This window comes from Pseudopodoces humilis, chromosome 1, assembly GCF_049639895.1.
Source record: "Pseudopodoces humilis isolate 2021_Gansu_Grassland_sample_001 chromosome 1, ASM4963989v1, whole genome shotgun sequence".
NCBI lineage: Eukaryota > Metazoa > Chordata > Aves > Passeriformes > Paridae > Pseudopodoces > Pseudopodoces humilis.
Genome location: NC_142200.1, coordinates 150,611,410 through 150,630,465, shown reverse-complemented (window position 1 = coordinate 150,630,465; position 19,056 = coordinate 150,611,410). Strand labels below are relative to the sequence as shown.

Sequence of the window (19,056 nt, the reverse complement as noted above, 5' to 3'; positions counted from 1 at the left end):
GAAGGCGCGGATGCGCGGGGTCAGCCAATAGGAAGGCGCGGATGCGCGGGGCTCAGCCAATGAGAGCGCTCGGAGGGCGCAGGCGCGGAGCGGGCTTGGTGCCGCACTGAGGGAGGTGCGCGAGGGACCGGCGGAGCTCGGACGGGGCTCGGGTGAGGCTGAGCGGGCTCCAAATGGGGCGGGAGGGGCTGGGGGTGGAACTCGGGCTTGGAAATGGGGTTGAGGGGTCACAAATTTGGGCTCCGTGCCGGGAATGGGGGGCTCCGATCCATGACCGGGACCGGGAGGGTCTCGAACCGGGGCCGGTGGGCCCGGGCTGGGTTTGGTGTCGGGACCGGTGGGGCTCGGATGGGGCTGAGGGGGCTCCAAATGGGGCTGAGGGGTCACGGGTTGGGGTTTGGGGGGCTCCGATCCATGACCGGGATCAGGGCGGTCTCGAACCGGGGTCTGGCGGGGCCGGGCTGGGTTTGGTGTCGGGGCCGGGACTCGAACCCGGGGCTGGGGAGGCGCCGGACCGGGCACCGCCATCGGCTCCGGGCCGGGAATGGAGATTGGGAAAACTGGGAATGGGGAGTGGGAGAACTGGGAGCTGGGAATGGAAATTGGGAGAACTGGGAACTGGGAATGGGGATTGGGAAAACTGGGAATGGGGAGTGGGAGAACTGGGAGCTGGGAATGGAAATTGGGAGAACTGGGAACTGGGAATGGGGATTGGGAAAACTGGGAATGGGGACTGGGAGAACTGGGAGCTGGGAATGGGGATTGGGAGAACTGGGAATGGGGACTGGGAGAACTGGGAGCTGGGAATGGGGATTGGGAATCTTCAGGAATTCCATCCTGGGCTGGGAGCGAGGGAAGGCTGGAAGAGGCCTCGGAAGCCGAGCCAGGATTTGGATATTGGGATTTGGAATTTAGGGATAGGGAAGGGATGAGCTGGGAGGGGATCGGGATAATCCAAGAAATTGATGGATAACGGTGAATTTGTGGGAATGGGGACTCTTGAGGGAGTTGGGAATGTTGATCCCAGAGAAAAGAGGGACGTCCCTGACAGGAGGGGAATTCAGGATCTGCTCCCAGGGAACGGGGACAGGAGGAGAGGAAAATTGAGGTTGGATTTTGGGAAAATTCCTTCCTGGAAGGAGCTGCCCAGGGAGGTTTGGAATCCCCATCCCTGGAAGTGTCCAAGGAATTCCTGGAGGTGGTTCTGGGATTGGGGACGGGGTGGATCCGATGGCCTCGGAGAGCTTTTCCACGCTCAACAATTCTGGAATTCCGTGGGAAGAGAGGAAAGTTCTGGAGCAAAGGAGCCAGAGAGGGGTTTGGGGTTTGTCCTGTGGCTTTGCCAAGTGGGATTGGGAAAAATGAGGAATTTTCTGGGATTAGGGAAAGATCCTTCGAGTGCCTGAAGGGAGAGGGATTTGGGATAAGGGATGGAGGGACGGGACACAGGGAATGGGTCTCACTGCTTGGATGGAAAATCGGGAATTCCTGGCTGGGATGGAATTCCCAGAGAAGCCCCTGGATCCCTGGAATGTCCAAGGCCAGGCTGGATGGGGCTTGGAGCAGCCTGGGATAGTACAGAGCAGGAATTCCCAGGATTTCCTCAGGCATTCCCAGGATTTCCATGGAGATTCCCAGGATTCTGTCAAGGATTCCTGGTATTTCCTCTTTGGCAAAACAGGAATTCCTGGGATTTTGTCAGGGATTCCTGGGATTTTTGTCAGGGATTCCCGGGATTCCCTCAGTACCTTTGGTGGAACAGAGATTCCCAGGATTTTGTCTGGGATTCCCAGGATTTTCGCAGCACCTCTGGCAGAACAGGAATTCCCAGGATTTCCTCTGTAGCAGAATAGGAATTCCCAGGATTCCCCTTGGACAGAACAGGAATTCTCGGGATTCTCTCCATACCTCTGGCAGGACAGGAATTCCTGGGATTTCCTCATACTGGAATACTGGGATTTCCTGGAGAATACCGGGAATTCCTGAGGAATATTGGGAATTCCCAGAGAATACTGGGAATTCCTGGGGAATATTGGGATTTCCTGGAGAATATTGGGAATTCCTGAGGAATATTGGGAATTCCCAGGGAATATTGGGAATTCCTGGGGAATACTGACCATTCCTGAGGAATATTAGGAATTCCTGGAGAATTCCTGGAATACGTGCCTGGAAGCTGAGCTGCCAGAGGGGAAGGGGAGGGAGCAGGGATTTAGAACGAGGAACGAGCTGGAATTTTGGGATTTCCTGGATTTTCCTCAGCACCCACCAATCTCTGGGAAGCCAAGGATGAGCTGGGAATGGGAATATTCCAGGATATTCATGGAATTATCAGGAAAACGCACAGCCAGTGATGTCACTGGGCTTTTCCAGAGGAAATCTTGAATTTTGGGATTTTCCTCCATCTCTGCTGCTCTGTGACAATCCGAGACGAGCTGCGAATATTCCAGGATATTCATGGAATTACCGGCTGACCACATTGATGGGGTTTTCCATAGGAAGCATCCCCACGATTAGAAACAGCTCCCAATTTTTTTAGCTATCCCAAAAAAACCCGTTCATTAAGAATTCCCATTTTTCCTTTTCCCACGGATTCCAGTTGCTCCCGCTGGATCCGAGAGCGTTTCCCGGGACGAGGAAACCGGGAAGAGCGAGCGGATGAGCGAGGACATCCGGATCCATTCCTGGCCTTGCTCCTATTACCTGGACAGCGGCAAACAATGGATTCCCGGGAAGCTCTCCCTGACTCCCGTTTCCATCCGATTCACGGCTGACAAAAGCGGGGAGCTCCTGGTGGATTTCCGACTTTCCGGGATCAGCGAAATCAAGAAGGAATTTTCCCATTTCGTCTTCAGCTCCTTGACGATCCTGGAGAAGAGCAGCAAGCACTGGTTCAGTTCCCTGCATCCCAACAGGAATGTGGTTTTCAATATCCTGGAGCATTTCTGGAGGGAGCAGCTGCTGTCCGAGGCCGGGGCGGGAGCGGCGTTGGAATACGGCAAAGGGAAGGAATTAACGGGAATGTTGGAGGGATCCCAGAAACGCCTGCAGGACACGGCCCAGGTGCTGCATTCCCAAGGGGAACAGTTCGATTCCATCATGAGGGGACTCCACAAAATCGAGGGGGACATGGATGTGGCCGACAGGTACGGAATGGGAACGTTCCCGGAGCTGGAATTTCTTGGGGAGGTCTTTGGGAAGTGAAAATTGTGGATTTTTGGGTTTTTCATCGGAGGGATAGAGCAGCTCCGGGAGGAAAGGCTGAGGGAGTTGGGAATGTTCATGGAAAAGCTCCAGGGAGAGCTCAGAAGCCCTTCCAAGGCCTGGAGAGGGATTTGGGATAAGGGACAGGATCCAGGGAATGGCTTCCCGCTGGTTGGATGGGATTTTGGGAAGGAATTCCTGGCTGGGACATGAGGGCTGGAATTCCCAGAGCAGCTGGGGATGCCTCTGGATCCCTGGCAGTGCCCAAGGCCAGGCTGGGAATTCCCTGCCATGGAATGGGATAATCCTTAGGATCCCTCCCAATCCAGGCCTTCTGTGCCCACGGGCTGGAAATGTTGGGAATTCAGCTGTGGGAATTTGGGAGCGCCGCCATCTCCTCTTCCCGCAGTGCCCGGCTCCGTGGGAATAAAACTTGGGATAACTGGAGCTGAGCCCATCCCTGCTGCCATTCCTGGGAAATTCCTGGCGCCGCTTGCTGCTTCCCGCCTTTTTCCTTCCCGCCTTTTCTTTTTCCTTCCTGCCCTTTTTCCTTCCCGTCTTTTCTTTTTCCTTCCTGCCCTTTTTCCTTCCCGCCCTTTTTCCTTCCCGCCTTTTTCCTTTCCCGCCCTTTTTCCTTTCCTGCCTTTTTTAGTTCCCGTCCTTTTTCCTTCCCGCCCTTTTTCCTTCCCGCCTTTTTCCTTTCCCACCTTTTTCCTTTCCTGCCTTTTCCCACTCTTTTTCCTTCCCACCCTTTTTCCTTCCCGCCTTTTTCTTTCCCGCCCTTTTTCCTTCCCGCCCTTTTTCCTTCCCGCCCTTTTTCCTTCCCGCCCTTTTTCCTTCCCGCCCTTTTTCCTTTCCCGCCTTTTTCCTTCCCGCCTTTTTCCTTCCCGCCTTTTTCCTTCCTGCCCTTTTTCCTTCCCGCCCTTTTTCCTTTCCCGCCTTTTTCCTTCCCGCCTTTTTCCTTCCCGCCTTTTTCCTTCCTGCCCTTTTTCCTTCCCGCCTTTTTCCTTCCCGCCCTTTTTCCTTTCCCGCCTTTTTCATTTCCCGCCCTTTTTCCTTCCCGCCTTTTTCCTTCCCGCCTTTTTCCTTCCCGCCTTTTTCCTTCCCGCCTTTTTCCTTCCTGCCCTTTTTCCTTTCCCACCCTTTTTCTTTCCTGCCCCTTTGCTTTCCTGCCCTTTTTTCCTTCTCACCCTTTCCCGCTCTTTTTCTTTCCTGCCTTTTTTTCCTTTCCCACCTTTTTTCCTTTCCCATCCTTTTTCTTCCTCCCTTTTTCCTCTCCACCCTTTTCCTTTCCCACCCTTTTTTCTCTTCCCACCTTTTTCCTTTCCCGCCCTTTCCTTTCCCACCTTTTCCCACCCTTTTCCCCACAGCTTCCCTGGAAAACCTTCGCCTCAATTTCCTAGGAATATCCCCAAACCTTTAAAAACCCTTTGGGATTGAACAGGAAAGAGGCTGGAATTGGGAATTTTTGGGTGAGCTCATGGCAGGATTGGGATATCCCGATATTCCAACCCCTGGGGAAAAGCTGGAATGGGTGGGAATGGGAACAGCCGGGGCTCCTCGGGAACATTTTTGCCGAGCGTTTCCTGATCTTTGAAGCCTCCGGATAAAATTCCAGTGGGAGCGAGGGGAACGTGGCCTCTGGAGCGTGAGGAGAGGGAAGGAATGGGAAAGGACTCAGAATTCCATGGATTTATGGGCGGCCGAACATTCCCCAGCTCAGAGCTCCGGCAGAAATTCCAGCGGCTCTTCCCAGTTTTTATGGAATTTACAGAGCAGGGAATTCCTGGGAGTATTCCAAAGTTTTAATGGACTTAAAGCAGGGAATGAAAAGGGAATGAAATCGGGATTTTAGGGATGATCACTGTCGGTTTTCCCTTGAAAAAATTGGGAATATTTCCCTTCTCCTTGGAGCAGGAGTGGAATCTGAACAATTCCAGCCCCTGCCTTGTTTTCTGGGAATGTTTTCCTTAGGGAGCTGCAGGCTGGACATTCCTGGGAAGTTTCTGCTGGATTTTGGAGCCTCAACCTGGAATTTTCTGTGTTTTTTCTGGGAATTTGGGTGTCTAGCAAAAGAAAAAGCGGCATCAGGCTGAGGGGGTGAAGGAAAAGGAGCAGGAAAAAACCTTGGATGGGAAGGAGTGGGAATATGGGCCTGGAAAAATCCACTTCCAGCTCCATCTCTCCCAGCCGGGATTTTGGGAATTTTTCCGATGGATGATGAGGAGAGGGCGGGCTTTGAACCGCCTGGATCCTGGGAAAGCGTGGATGGCTTTGAGGAGGGAATAACAGGCTGGATTTGGGATTAAGGGATTTCCGCGTCTGTGGGGATTTCCTTGGATATTTTCCCTCTCCCGATCCAGGGAATTGGGAGAAACTCACCTTTCCCTCTTTCCAGGCTGTTGACGGAGCTGGAATCTCCTTCCTGGTGGCCCTTCAGCATCAAACTCTGGAAAAACCCTTTGGAAGCGAAACCGAAGGAAAACCCTGCTCCTCCCGATCCCAAAATCCAGGAAGGAATCCTGCTGAGAATTCCCGTCATCATCACCCACGGGCCAGATTCCAACGCCAAACCTGGAAAACTCACCGTGCTTTCATCCGGCTTGGAAATCAGGGATTGCAATTCCCAACTCGTGCAGCGCTTCCAATCGCGGGATGTGGATGAAATCCGCGTGCACACTCCGTACGAGATCAGCGTCCGGCAGAGATTCATCGGGAAACCCGACATTTCCTGCCGCCTCCTGGCGGCGCGCATGCCGGAGGCCATTCCCATCCTGGAGATGCAGTTCAGCAGGAAAATCCAGTTCTTGGAGGATGCGCTGGGATTTGCCGGAGCCGGGAAATCTCCCCAGGCGGATTTCTGGCGGGCAGGTGGGTGCTGGCGGGGAATTCCCGGCTCCGAAGGTTTCCGGGTGTTTGCCGAGGAATATTGCAGGGAATTCCTGGTGAGGAAAAATCCAGGGAATGAACTCTGGGTGGCTTTGGAGCCTTTGGTGCTGCTGCTTTTCCTGGAGTTAATTCCCAGCTGGAAGGGAATATCTGATATTCAATATCCTGGGTCTCATGTCCAGTATCCAATATTTAATATACCCCATCCCATATACAATATTTAATAATTAATATCCCATATCCCATATATAATATCCCATATCTGATATCCCATATCCCATACCCAACAGTTAATAATCAATATCTCATATCCTGTATTTAATATCCCACATCCCATCTCCCATATTTAATATCCCACATCTCATATCCGATACTTAATAATCAATATCCCATATTTAATATCTCACATCCCATATCCGATGTTTAATAATCAATATCCCATATGCCATATTTAATATCCTACGTACCATATGCAGTATTTAATATCCCATATCTCATATCCCATATTTAATATCCCATATCCCACATCCCATCTCCCACATCCAGTATTCGATATTCAGTATCCTGTATCCAATATCCCATATCCAATATTTAATAATCAATATCCCGTATTCCATATTTAATATCCCACATACCATATTCAGTATTTAATATCCCATATCTTATATCCCATATTTAATATCCCACATCCCATATCTGATATTTAATAATCAGGATCCCATATCCCATATTTAATATCCCATATCCCATACCCATATCCAGTGTCCCATATCCCATACCCAATAGTTAATAATCAATATTCCATATCCCACATCCCATATCCAGTTTTCAATATCCCATATCCAAGATCCCATATTCAATATCCAGTATCTGATATGCAATATTAAATATCCCATATCCAATATCCAGTGTCCCATATCCAACAGTTAATAATCAATATCCCACCCCCTATATCCCATATCCAATATCCCATTTCTCATTTCCTATATCCAGTATTTAGTATCCTGTATTCAATATCCCATATCCCATATTTAATAATTAATATCCCATATCCAATATTCCATATTCAATATTCAGTAACCAGTATCCAGTATCTCATATCCAATATTTAATATCCCATATCCAATAATTACTATCCCACGTCCCGTATCCAATATCCCATATCCAGTATCCCATATCCAACAGTTAATAATCAATATCCGATATCCCATACCCAGTAGTTAGTATCTCATATCCCACATCCAATTTCCCATATCCAATGTCCCATATCCAATAGTTAATAATCAATATCCTATGTCCAATATCCCATTTCTCATTTTCTATATCCAATATTTAATATCCTGTATTTAAAAGCCTATGTTTAATGATCAATATCCCACATCCCAATATCCAATATTCAGTAATCAATATCCAGTATCTAATATCCAATATTTAATATCCCATATCCAATAATTAACATCCCACATCCCATGTCCAGTATCTGATATCTGGTCTCTCATATCCCATATCCAGTATCCCATATCCAACAGTTAATAATCAATATCTGATATCCCATACCCAGTAGTTAATATCCCATATCCCACATCCAATTTCCCATATCCCATATCCAATATCCCATTTCTCATTTCCCACATCCAATATTTAATACCCCATATCCAGTGTATCATATTTAGTAATCAATATCCAATATTCAGTAACCAATATCCAGTATGTAATATCCAATATTTAATATCCCATATCCAATATCCTGTATCCCACATCCAGTATTTAATAATCAATATCCCATATCCAGTTTTCTATATCCCATATCCCATATTCCACATCCAATTTCCCATATCCAATATTTAATATCCCATATCCAATATCCTGTATCCCACATCCCATATCCAATATCCCATATCCAATGTCCCATATCCAATACTTAATAGTCAATATCCCATATCCAATATCCCATTTCTCATTTCCTATATCCAGTATTTAATATCTTGTATTCAATATCCCATATCCCATATTTAATAATTAATATCCCATATCCAATATTCCATATTCAATATTCAGTAACCAATATCCAGTATCTAATATCCAATATTTAATATTCCACATCCAATAATTTATATCCCATGTCCATTGTCCAATATCCGATAGTTAATCAATATCCCATATCCAGTATTCCATTTCTCATTTCCTATATCCAGTATTTAATATCCAATATTTAATATCCCATATTTAATAATCAATATCCCACATCCCAATATCCAATATTCAGTAACCAATATCCAGTATCTAATATCCAATATTTAATATCCCAAATCCAATATCCCATATCCAACAGTTAATAATCAATATCCGATATCCCATACCCAGTAGCTGATATCCCATGTCCCACATCCAATTTCCCATATCCAATATTTAATATCCCTTATCCAATATCCAGTATCCCATATCCAATATCCAGTGTCCCATATCCAATAGTTAATAATCAATATCCCATATCTCATTTCTCGTTTCCTATATCCAGTATGTAATGTCTTGTATTCAATATTCCATATCCCGTATTTAATAATCAATATCCTATATCCAATATCCCATATCCAATAATTAATATTTTATATCCCATGTCCAGTATCCCATATCCAGTGTCTAATATCCGATAATCAATATCCCATATCCAATATCCCATTTCTCATTTCCTATATCCAGTATTTAATATCCTGTATTTAATATCCCATATTTAATAATCAATATCCCACATCCCAATATCCAATATTCAGCAACCAATTTCCAGTATCTAATATCTAATATTTAATATCACAAATCCAATAATTAATATCCCATATCCCATATCCAGTATCCCACATCCAGTATCCCATATCCAATATCCACTGTCCCATATCCAATATGCAATAATCAATATCCAGTTTCTAATATCCAATATTTAATATCCCATATCCAATAATTAATATCCCATATCCCATATCCAATGACTAATTTCCGATAATCAATATCCCATATCCAATATCCCATTTCTCATTTCCTATATCCAGTATTTAATATCCCATATTTAATGATCAATATCCCACATCCCAATATCCAATATTCAGTAACCAATATCCAGTATCTGTTATCCAATATTTAATATCCCATATCCAATAATTAATATCCCATATCCCATGTCCAGTATCCAATATCCAATAGTTAATAATCAATATCCCATTTCTCATTTCCTATATCCAATATTTAATATTTCATATTCAATATCCCATATTTAATAATCAATATCCCATATCCAATTTTCTATATCCCACAGTGCCAAAAACGGCTGGAAAAACCGGAATAAATTGATGAGGAAATTATTTATAGAATAAAGATTTAGAATTAAATTAAATTTAAATTAAATTATTAAATTAATAATAATGCTAAAATATGTTAATTGAAATTCTAATTAAAATCAAGTAATTAAAATTATAATGAAAAGGAATTAAGATTATATTTAAAGTATAATTAAGTATTAAATATAAAATACATAATTAATATATAATTAATATAATTTTATATTAGATCATATTTAATATGAAATTATATTAAAACATAATTAAAATAAAATTATAAGAAAATAAATAAAATGTTATTTTATTTCATTTTATATAATAAAATAAAAAATAAAATAAAACAATATTAATTAAAAGATAATTAAAATGCAATTCAGTATAATTTTATTGCTAAGCATAATTATATAATTATATGTAAATTACTAAATATTTAAAATTAAAATTAAATATTCATTAATATATAAACTATTGATGTAAATCCATATCAATATGTAAATAATATAGTGGATTATAATTGATATACTATTAACAGCTATTAATAATAGTTATTAATATTAATGTTTTAATTATAAATAATTATAATATGTCGTTATACTAATATTTATACTTAAAATAACTGTATTTTGTATAACTTTTAAGTATAAATTAATTTTAATTTATAGTTTAATAAAATTTTATTATTCTTAATATAATTAATATTGTTAACAGTTAAGTATTATTTAAATTAATGTAATTTTGTTATTTTTATTATTTTATAAATTGATTAATTTATAAATAATTAATATATCCAGCAATTTAAGGCAGGGAATCTCCTGCTGCTGAGGAATTTTCCTGGAATTTTCCAACGCAACTCCAAGGAAAAAATCCCCTCCTGCTTTCCCGTTATCCCAAAAACTTCTCAATTCCCGATGGAATTCCAGAAAATAATTGGATCTCCAGCCTTTTTCCAGCGGTTTTTCCCTCTATTTTCCAGCTGGATTTTGCTCTCCTTCCCTGTTTAATTTAGAAAAATGTGGGAAGCAGAGGGGAACTGACTGAAATCCTGATTTTTCCAGGTTTTTTTTGGCGTTTTCCTTGGATTTGTCACAAGATGGCGCTCACGGACTGCGTGAGATCCTTGGGGATTTTTCCATGGAAAACAGATTTTTTTTCCTGATTTTTTCCCATTCTTTTCAAATCAGGAGGGGAAAAAATTCCGATTTTTCTGTGCCCCTCTCTTTGTTTTCCAATACGGAATCGATCCAGGGATTTTTAGGATGGAAATTTCAGGGAAAATTATGGATTTTCCCTCAAAACTGCCACGATCCCGCCTGGATCCTTTGTTTCTACCAATCCTCAACTCAGTTTATCCAGAAATTTATGGAATTAAATTCCAAAAAAATCAACTCAGGCTTCATTCCGTGTGGAAGAGGAATTCAGGGATAATCTGGAATGATTTGTAGCTGCTTTGAGCTTTTTTCCAGCTGATTTTTTTTGGGAAAAATGTTGGAATTTTCATCATCGAGAGCTGTTTTGGAGCAGCTTGGATCCGATTTTATCCCGAAAAAGTAAAAAAAACCTGGATTCAAATCCTGAATTCCATCAGCAGTGGGATCATTCCAATCCTGCTTTTCCCAGAATTTATCCCTTGAGAGGAAGAATTTTTCCCGCTTATCCCTGGGACCAAATTCCTTGAGGGTTCTGATTTTCCGGGAATTCCCGGAAAAATGCGGCGCCTTTTTCTCTTTGAACCCAAATATTCCTGACTTTCGGCCACTTCCATCCCTAAAAATTTGCTGGGAATTCCAGCTCTCCTTCCTCATCCTTTCTCTGCTCTTTTGGCATTCCCGCATTTTTTTTCCTTTTTCTGGGAATTATTCCCGGCCTCGGTGGGAGGAGTGGGGCGGGAATGGCGGCTGGATCGATTTCCATGGAATAATCAACAGCTGCCCGTCGGTTTCCGTAGGGAATTCCATCATTCCCGCTTTTCCAGAGGGAAAGCGGGATGTGAATTCCCAATAAACAGCTTTTTCCCCCTTTGGAAAACAAGGATAACAAGGAAGAACTTCCGTGGTTTTGGCTTGGATGGGAGCTGAATCCGGGGGTGATCGCATCGTTGGATAATTCCAAGGATTTGGAATTTGTTGGGATTCTGGAGAGGGATTTAGGGTTTGGTGTTTCTGGGGCGGGGAAGAGCGGTTGGGGTAGCCGGGATATTGGGAAGGAATTCTGGGCTGGAATTCCCAGAGAATTCCCTGGAAGTGTCCAAGGAAAGCCTGGGATAGCAGGGATCCATCCCAAGCCAAATCCTGGGATAATCCCGTGCTATGGATCGGGAATGTGCTGCTGTTTCTCCGCTCCGATGGAATCCCCACATTCCAAACGATCCCGTTTTCCAAAGGCTCCTTCCGACAATAAATCCCGGCAACTTGGGCACCTCCAGGTGAAAAATTATCAGGAACACGCCTTGAATATTCCCGGAAAAACTGATTTGAATGGAAAAAACTGGATTGGGAGCCATCCCAAATTCCCAAAGCACAACTCAACGGCCTGGATCCCGGAATTCCAGTTTGATCCGTACGGATTCCTGGGAGGAATTCCATCCTCCCAGGCTGCTCCGACATTCCCAGGGATCCTGGAGTTTCTCTGGGAATTCTCAAGGCCTCCCCTTCACGGGCAGGAATTTTTCCTTCACATCCAAGCAGGGAAAAGCTGAGCTTGGAATTTCTCTGGCAGGCGGCGGATTCCCGGGAGCGGCGGCGAATCCCGGAATTCCGGCGGGAAGCTCCGAAGGGCAGGAGCAGCAGCAGCTGACAAAGGTTTCCCAGGAAGAGGTGAAGGAGATCCGAGAGGTAAAAATTGGGATGGAATTTCCGGATAGGAATTGTTGAATTGATTTAATTAATTTGAGAATTAATGAATTTTTAATGGAATCGATTCCATGGATTTAATTAATTAGGAATTGTTCCTTCAAATATTCCTGGAAATCCATTTCTGTGTGAATATTCAAAATATTCCTCAAGCCTGGGATAAAAATTCCCGGATCATTTATTGGTGCAATTATTATTATTATTATTATTATTATTACTATTACTATTACTATTACTATTGTTATTATTATTATTATTATTATTATTAAATAATAATAATGTAATTAATTATTATAGTATTGTAGTATTATATTATTGATAGATACAATGATATGTATTATTAATAATAATATATATAGCTTCATTAATAATTAACTGTATTATAAAATTAATTATAGTGTTACATTGTTATTAATATATGCTGTATACCATAGCTACTTAATCATATATTTAATTTAATTGGAAATCGTATTAATTATATTAATTAAATACAGTTTTATAAATTATAGACACAGTTATGTATTATGTTTTGTGATTTGTTCTCTATTATTTTATATTAGATGTTATTTTATATTATGTACAATTTTATATTAGATATTAAATATTAATAAAATTTAATGTGATACTATTAATTAAATCAATTAAAATATACATTAATCATATAGATATTATCCTATCTAGTCCACTCCTTGGAATGTGACCTATGGAAAATCCCAATTGGAAAAAAAATTGAAAAAAAAATTGGAAAATAATAAATTTTAGCATTTTCCAACTTTTTTTGGGATTTTCCCTCTCTGGTGTTTTATTCCAGAAAAATCCATCAAATATTCCAGAATCTGGAGAGATTTTGGTTAGGAAATCCAGGTGGAATCCAAGGAATGAATGGATTTTCCCACAGATTTTGATGGGAAAAAATGAATATTCCAAGGATCCAGTGGGATATTTTTCCATCAATGGCTTTTTAAGGAATTTCTCCCACAGAAATTGAAAGGAAAATTCCTCATTTGAGGTTTTTTAACCTCTGATATTTTCTTTTTCCTGAATTTTTTATTGAGTCCCTTCCCTGTGCATTTTATTTTATTTTATTTTATTTTATTTTATTTTATTTTATTTTATTTTATTTTATTTTATTTTATTTTATTTTATTTTATTTTATTTTATTTTATTTTATCTTGTTTTATTTTATCTTGTTTTATTTTGTTTTATTTTGTTTTATTTTATTTTAATTTTTTTCTTACTTTATTTTACTTTATATTACTTTATTTTACTTTGCTTTATTATTTTATTTTACTTTATTTTACTTTATTATTTTATTATACTTTTGTTATTTTATTTTATTTTGTTTTTTGTAGTTCTAATTTTTATTTTCAAATTTTATTTTCATGTTTCAATATTTTATTCTTTTTAAATTTATTTTATTTCATTTATTTTTCTTTTCTTTTATTTTTAAATAATGGGAAAAATCTGCCAGAGAGGAGGTATGGATGGGATATTGGGAAGGAATTCCTGGCTGGGATGGAATTCCCAGAGCAGCTGTGGCTGCCCCTGGATCCCTGGAAGTGCCCAAGACCAGGCTGGATGGGGCTTGGATAACCCTGGGAGCTTCCAGAGCAGCAATTCCCAGGATTCTCTCTGTGACAGGACAGGAATTCCCAGGATTCTCTCTATGACAGGACAGGAATTCCCAGGATTCCCTCTGTGACAGGACAGGAATTCCCAGGATTCCCTCTGTGACAGGACAGGAATTCCCAGGATTCCCTCTGTGACAGGACAGGAATTCCCAGGATTCCCTCTGTGACAGGACAGGAATTCCCAGGATTCTCTCTATGACAGGACAGGAATTCCCAGGATTCTCTCTATGACAGGACAGGAATTCCCAGGATTCTCTCTATGACAGGACAGGAATTCCCAGGATTCCCTCTGTGACAGGACAGGAATTCCCAGGATTCCCTCTGTGACAGGACAGGAATTCCCAGGATTCCCTCTGTGACAGGACAGGAATTCCCAGGATTCTCTCTATGACAGGACAGGAATTCCCAGGATTCCCTCTGTGACAGGACAGGAATTCCCAGGATTCCCTCTGTGACAGGACAGGAATTCCCAGGATTCCCTCTGTGACAGGACAGGAATTCCCAGGATTCCGTCTTGTGACAAAGCAGGAATTCCCAGGATTCCCTCTGTGACAGGACAGGAATTCCCAGGATTCCCTCTGTGACAGGACAGGAATTCCCAGGATTCCCTCTGTGACAGGACAGGAATTCCCAGGATTCTCTCTATGACAGGACAGCAATTCCCAGGATTCTCTCTATGACAGGACAGCAATTCCCAGGATTCTCTCTATGACAGGACAGGAATTCCCAGGATTCTCTCTGTGACAGGACAGGAATTCCCAGGATTCTCTCTATGACAGGACAGGAATTCCCAGGATTCTCTCTATGACAGGACAGGAATTCCCAGGATTCTCTCTATGACAGAACAGGAATTCCCAGGATTCCGTCTTGTGACAAAGCAGGAATTCCCAGGATTCCCTGTGTGTCAGAGCAGGAATTCCAAGGATTCCGTCCATGACAGGACTGGAATTCCCAGGATTCCCTCTTGGACAGAGCAGGAATTCCCAAGATTCTCTCTTGGACAGAACAGGAATTCCCGGGATTCCCTCTGTGACAGAGCAGGAATTCCCAGGATTCCCTCTTGGACAGGACAGAAATTCCCAGGATTCCCTCTGTGACAGGACAGGAATTCCCAGGATTCCCTCTGTGACAGAGCAGGAATTCCCAGGATTCCCTCTTGGACAGGACAGAAATTCCCAGGATTCCCTCTTGGACAGGACAGAAATTCCCAGGATTCCCCCTTCAACAGAGAATGAATTCCCGGGATTCTGGCAGAACAGGAATTCCCAGGATTTCCTCACTCTTGCCTGGATGTGGAATCCCATGAATGCTTCCTCCATTCCCTCCATGGATCCACCTGAGATCGTGGGCGTTATCCCTGCCCACAGAACGGCACAATCCTTAAATTCCCGGGATTCCGGGATATCGATCCCGAATTATCCCGCGGCCCTGACCGGGATCTCTCCGTGTTTCCCGCAGATCCTGCAGCAGCTCAAGGGCCTGGCCCTGGAGACGGAGGCGGAGCTGGAAAGGCAGGACGAGGCCCTGGATTCCATCGGCAGCTCCGTGGATCGCGCCACGCTCGGCATCGAGCGCCAGAACCGCCGCATCCGGAGGCTGACGTAACTTCCCGGCCAGAACGGCGATGCCGGGAAGAGCGGGAGGATGGGGGAGAGCAGGGATTTTCGGGATTTGTTTTTCCAGAGACGCTTTGGGAAGGAGTTTGGGATGAGGTTTGGAAAGTGGCGCTGCTGGGGATGAGTTCCGGTGAGGATCGAAACGGCTCCTGGACTTGGATGAGGTTTGGAACTTGGATGGTTGGAACTTGAATCATGGGTGGATCTTGGATCGTTGGACCTTGGATGAGGTTGGACCTTGGATGAGGTTTGGATCTTGGATGAGATTTGGATCTTGGATGGTTGGAACTTGGATCATGGTTGGATCTTGGATCACATTTGGATCTTGGATGGTTGGACCTTGGATGAGTTTGGACCTTGGATGAGGTTGGACCTTGGATGAGGTTTGGATCTTGGATGAGGTTTGGATCTTGGATGAGGTTTGGACCTTGGATGAGGTTTGGATCTTGGATGAGGTTTGGATCTTGGATGAGGTTTGGATCTTGGATGAGGTTTGGATCTTGGATGAGGTTTGCATTTTGGATGATGGTTGGATCTTGGATCACATTTGGATCTTGGATGGTTGGATTCTGGATGAGGTTTAGACCTTGGATGAAGTTTGGACCTTGGATGAGGTTTGGACCTTGGATGAGGTTTGGACCTTGGATATCGTTTGGACCTTGGATGAGGTTTGGATCTTGGATGAGGTTTGGATCTTGGATGAGGTTTGGATCTTGGATGAGGTTTGGATCTTGGATGAGGTTTGGATCTTGGATGGTTGGATCTTGAATGAGGTTGGATCTGGGATAAGGTTGGACCTTGAATGAGGTTTGGATTTTGGTTGATGGTTGGATCTTGGATGAGGTTTCAATTTTGGATGGTTGGAATTTGGATGGTTGTATGTCAAATGGTTGGACCTTGGGTGAGGTTTGGATTTTGGATGAGGTTTGGATTTTGGATGAGGTTTGGATTTTGGATGGTGGTTGGATCTCAGGTCATAGTTGGATCTTGGATGAAGTTGGATCTTAAATCACATTTGGATCTTGGATGAGGTTTCGCTCTTGAATGAGGTTTGGATTTTGGATGAGGTTTGGATCTTGGATGGTTGGATCTTGGATGGTTGGATCTTGGATGGTTGGATCTTGGATCACATTTGGATCTTGGATGAAGTTTGGATCTTGGATGGTTGGAACTTGGATCATGGTTGGATCTTGGATCACATTTGGATCTTGGATGGCTGGATCTTGGATCGTGGTTGGACCTTGGCTGAGGTTGGATCTTGGATCACATTTGGATCATGGTTGGATCTTGGATCGCGTTTGGATCTTGGATGAGGCTGCAATTTTGGATGGTTGGAATTTGGACAGTTGTATGTTGAATGGTTGGACCTTGGATGAGGTTGGATCTTGGATGAGGTTTGGATCTTGGATGAGGTTGGATCTTGGATGGTTGGAACTTGGATCATGGTTGGATCTTGGATGGCTGGAACTTGGCTGAGGTTGGACCTTGGATCACATTTGGATCTTAGATGAGGTTTCAGTTTTGGATGGCTGGATCTTGGATGAGGTTTGGACCTTGGATGTTTGGATTTTGGATGAGGTTGGATCTTGGATCATGGATGGATCTTGGATGAGGTTTGGATCTTGGATGAGGCTGGATCTTGGATGAGGTTTGGACCGTGGGTTGTTGGCTCTTGGCTGAGGTTGGATCTTGGATCATGGATGGATCTTGGATGAGGTTTGGATCATGGATGGATCTTGGATGGTTGGAACTTGGATATCGTTTGGCTCTTGGATCACGTTGGGCCCTTGGCTGAGGTTCAGGAGCTTTTTTTGCCTACAAAGATCCAAATTTCCGATCGGGATGGAGCCGGACCCGCGGATTCTCCTGTAAATAGGAGGGGATGGAACAAAACCAGACTGATTCCAAATTAATTAATTCACCGCTAATTAATTATCGTCCTTTTGCACTTTGCTGCTTTCCAGGCCAGGAATTCCCTCTCCAGCTCTTTCCCTAAAATCCTTCGGAGCCAATCCTGCTTTTTATTCATTTATTTGCACTCGGTGGTGACGAAAACATTTTGAGGCTTTTCCAGAATTCCCAAAAAAATGGGAATATTTTCAATTCCAGGCTGAAATTTGCACTTGGTTCTGGTTGAGGGCAGAAATGATTGAAATTCCAGAGGAAAAATTCCCGTTTCAGCCATCCAGTGGAATTTTTAATTGAAATTTAGAATTTGGAAATTTTTTAGATTTTAATTTTAAATTATTTATTTAAATTTAAAGATATTTAATATTAATTTATTTTTATTTAAATGTAAATATATTTTAATATTAATTTTTTATTTAAATTTAATTTTTAATTGAAATTTAAATTTTGAAATTTTTTAGATTTTAATTTAAAATTACATTTTTAATTTAAATTTAAATGTCTTTTAATATTAATTTAGTTTTTATTTGAATTTAAATATATTTTAATTTAATTTCTTTATTTAAATTTAATTTTTTTAATTTAAATTTCAATCTTTTTTAATTTAAATAACTTAATTTTCTTTTTTTATTTAAATTTATATCCTTTTTATTTAAATTTAAACACTTTTTAATTTAAATTTAATTAGCTTTCAATTTATTTTTGTAACTTAAATTTAAAACTTTTTGAATTTAAATTTAATTTTTGAATGTTAATTTTTTGAATTTAAATTTAATTTTTGAATTTTAATTTTTGAATTTAAATTTAATCTTTGAATGTTAATTTTTTGAATTTAAATTTAATTTTTGACTGTTAATTTTTGAATTTAAATTTAATTTTTGAATGTTAAAGTTTGAATTTAAATTTAATTTTTGACTGTTAATTTTTGAATTTAAATTTAATTTTTGAATGTTATTTTTAAATTTAAATTTAATTTTTGAATTGAAATTTCAATCTTTTTATTTCAATACAATTTTTATTTCAATTGAAATATTATTTTAATCAAAATTTCATTTTTTTTAATACAAATTTAATTTTTTTCATTTAAATTTCAATCTTTTCGCTGTTGCTTTCAAATCCCACACTTCCAACTCAACATTTTTCATATCCTTGGATTCGGTGGGAATTTTTTCCCAATTTTTTTGGGGGAATCCGGCCTAATTTTGGGAGAAGAAGACCCCAAACGGTGCCAAGGGCGTTGTTTCCGAGGTTTTATCCCTTCATCTTCCTTAGGATCGGAGTCAAAATTATTCCAAGTTTTTTTTTCTGGGATAATCCGCCGATAATTCCGTATCCATGGATTTTTTTTCCCGGGAATTCGATCCTCTCCGAGCTTCTCCCGTTGTTTCCCATCCCCCACAAATCGCTGCCGCTTTACCGGGAGAGGAGAAGAAACTTCCCACCCCTCATTTTTCCCTGGATTTCCCAGCGGATTTCCGCACCAAATCCGTGTTTTTTGAGGATCTGGGATTGGGATGATTCCAAGCCGGAATTCCCGAATGGAAATCTTTGGGATTTGAGCGTTTTTTGGGTGTTTTTTGTGCCATATTTTTTATCGTCGTGGGGTTTTAGCGCCGACTCCGTGTTCTGTGGG

The 19,056-nt window shown here is 41.7% G+C and overlaps 1 protein-coding gene across 4 annotated transcripts; it reads left to right on the top strand.

Moving 5' to 3' along the window:
* Positions 1-91: 91 nt before the first annotated feature.
* Positions 92-17,700, top strand: SNAP47 (synaptosome associated protein 47). 4 transcript variants are annotated; one of them, XR_015774029.1, is made up of 6 exons: positions 92-152; positions 2,597-3,143; positions 5,600-6,072; positions 12,135-12,250; positions 15,358-15,762; positions 15,971-17,700. XR_015774029.1 is itself a non-coding variant. In XM_088063677.1 (5 exons), exons 2-5 carry the CDS (start codon positions 2,656-2,658, stop codon positions 15,502-15,504), a joined length of 1,224 nt encoding a protein of 407 aa, XP_087919803.1. In that variant the 5' UTR covers positions 92-152; positions 2,597-2,655; the 3' UTR covers positions 15,505-17,700. The 4 variants fall into 4 exon arrangements, 1 of the variants encoding a protein (XP_087919803.1); XR_015774027.1 differs by having other exon boundaries at positions 15,358-15,934; positions 16,007-17,700; XR_015774026.1 differs by having other exon boundaries at positions 15,358-16,129; positions 16,184-17,700.
* The last annotated feature ends 1,356 nt before the right edge of the window (positions 17,701-19,056 follow it).

Coding starts and splice junctions, on each gene's coding strand:
- SNAP47 (XM_088063677.1), top strand. CDS start 2,656: ATGAGCGAGGACATCCGGATCCATTCCTGGCCTTGCTCCTATTACCTG. Junction 3,144..5,599: donor GACATGGATGTGGCCGACAG/GTACGGAATGGG, acceptor CCCTCTTTCCAG/GCTGTTGACGGAGCTGGAAT. Junction 12,251..15,357: donor AGGTGAAGGAGATCCGAGAG/GTAAAAATTGGG, acceptor TGTTTCCCGCAG/ATCCTGCAGCAGCTCAAGGG.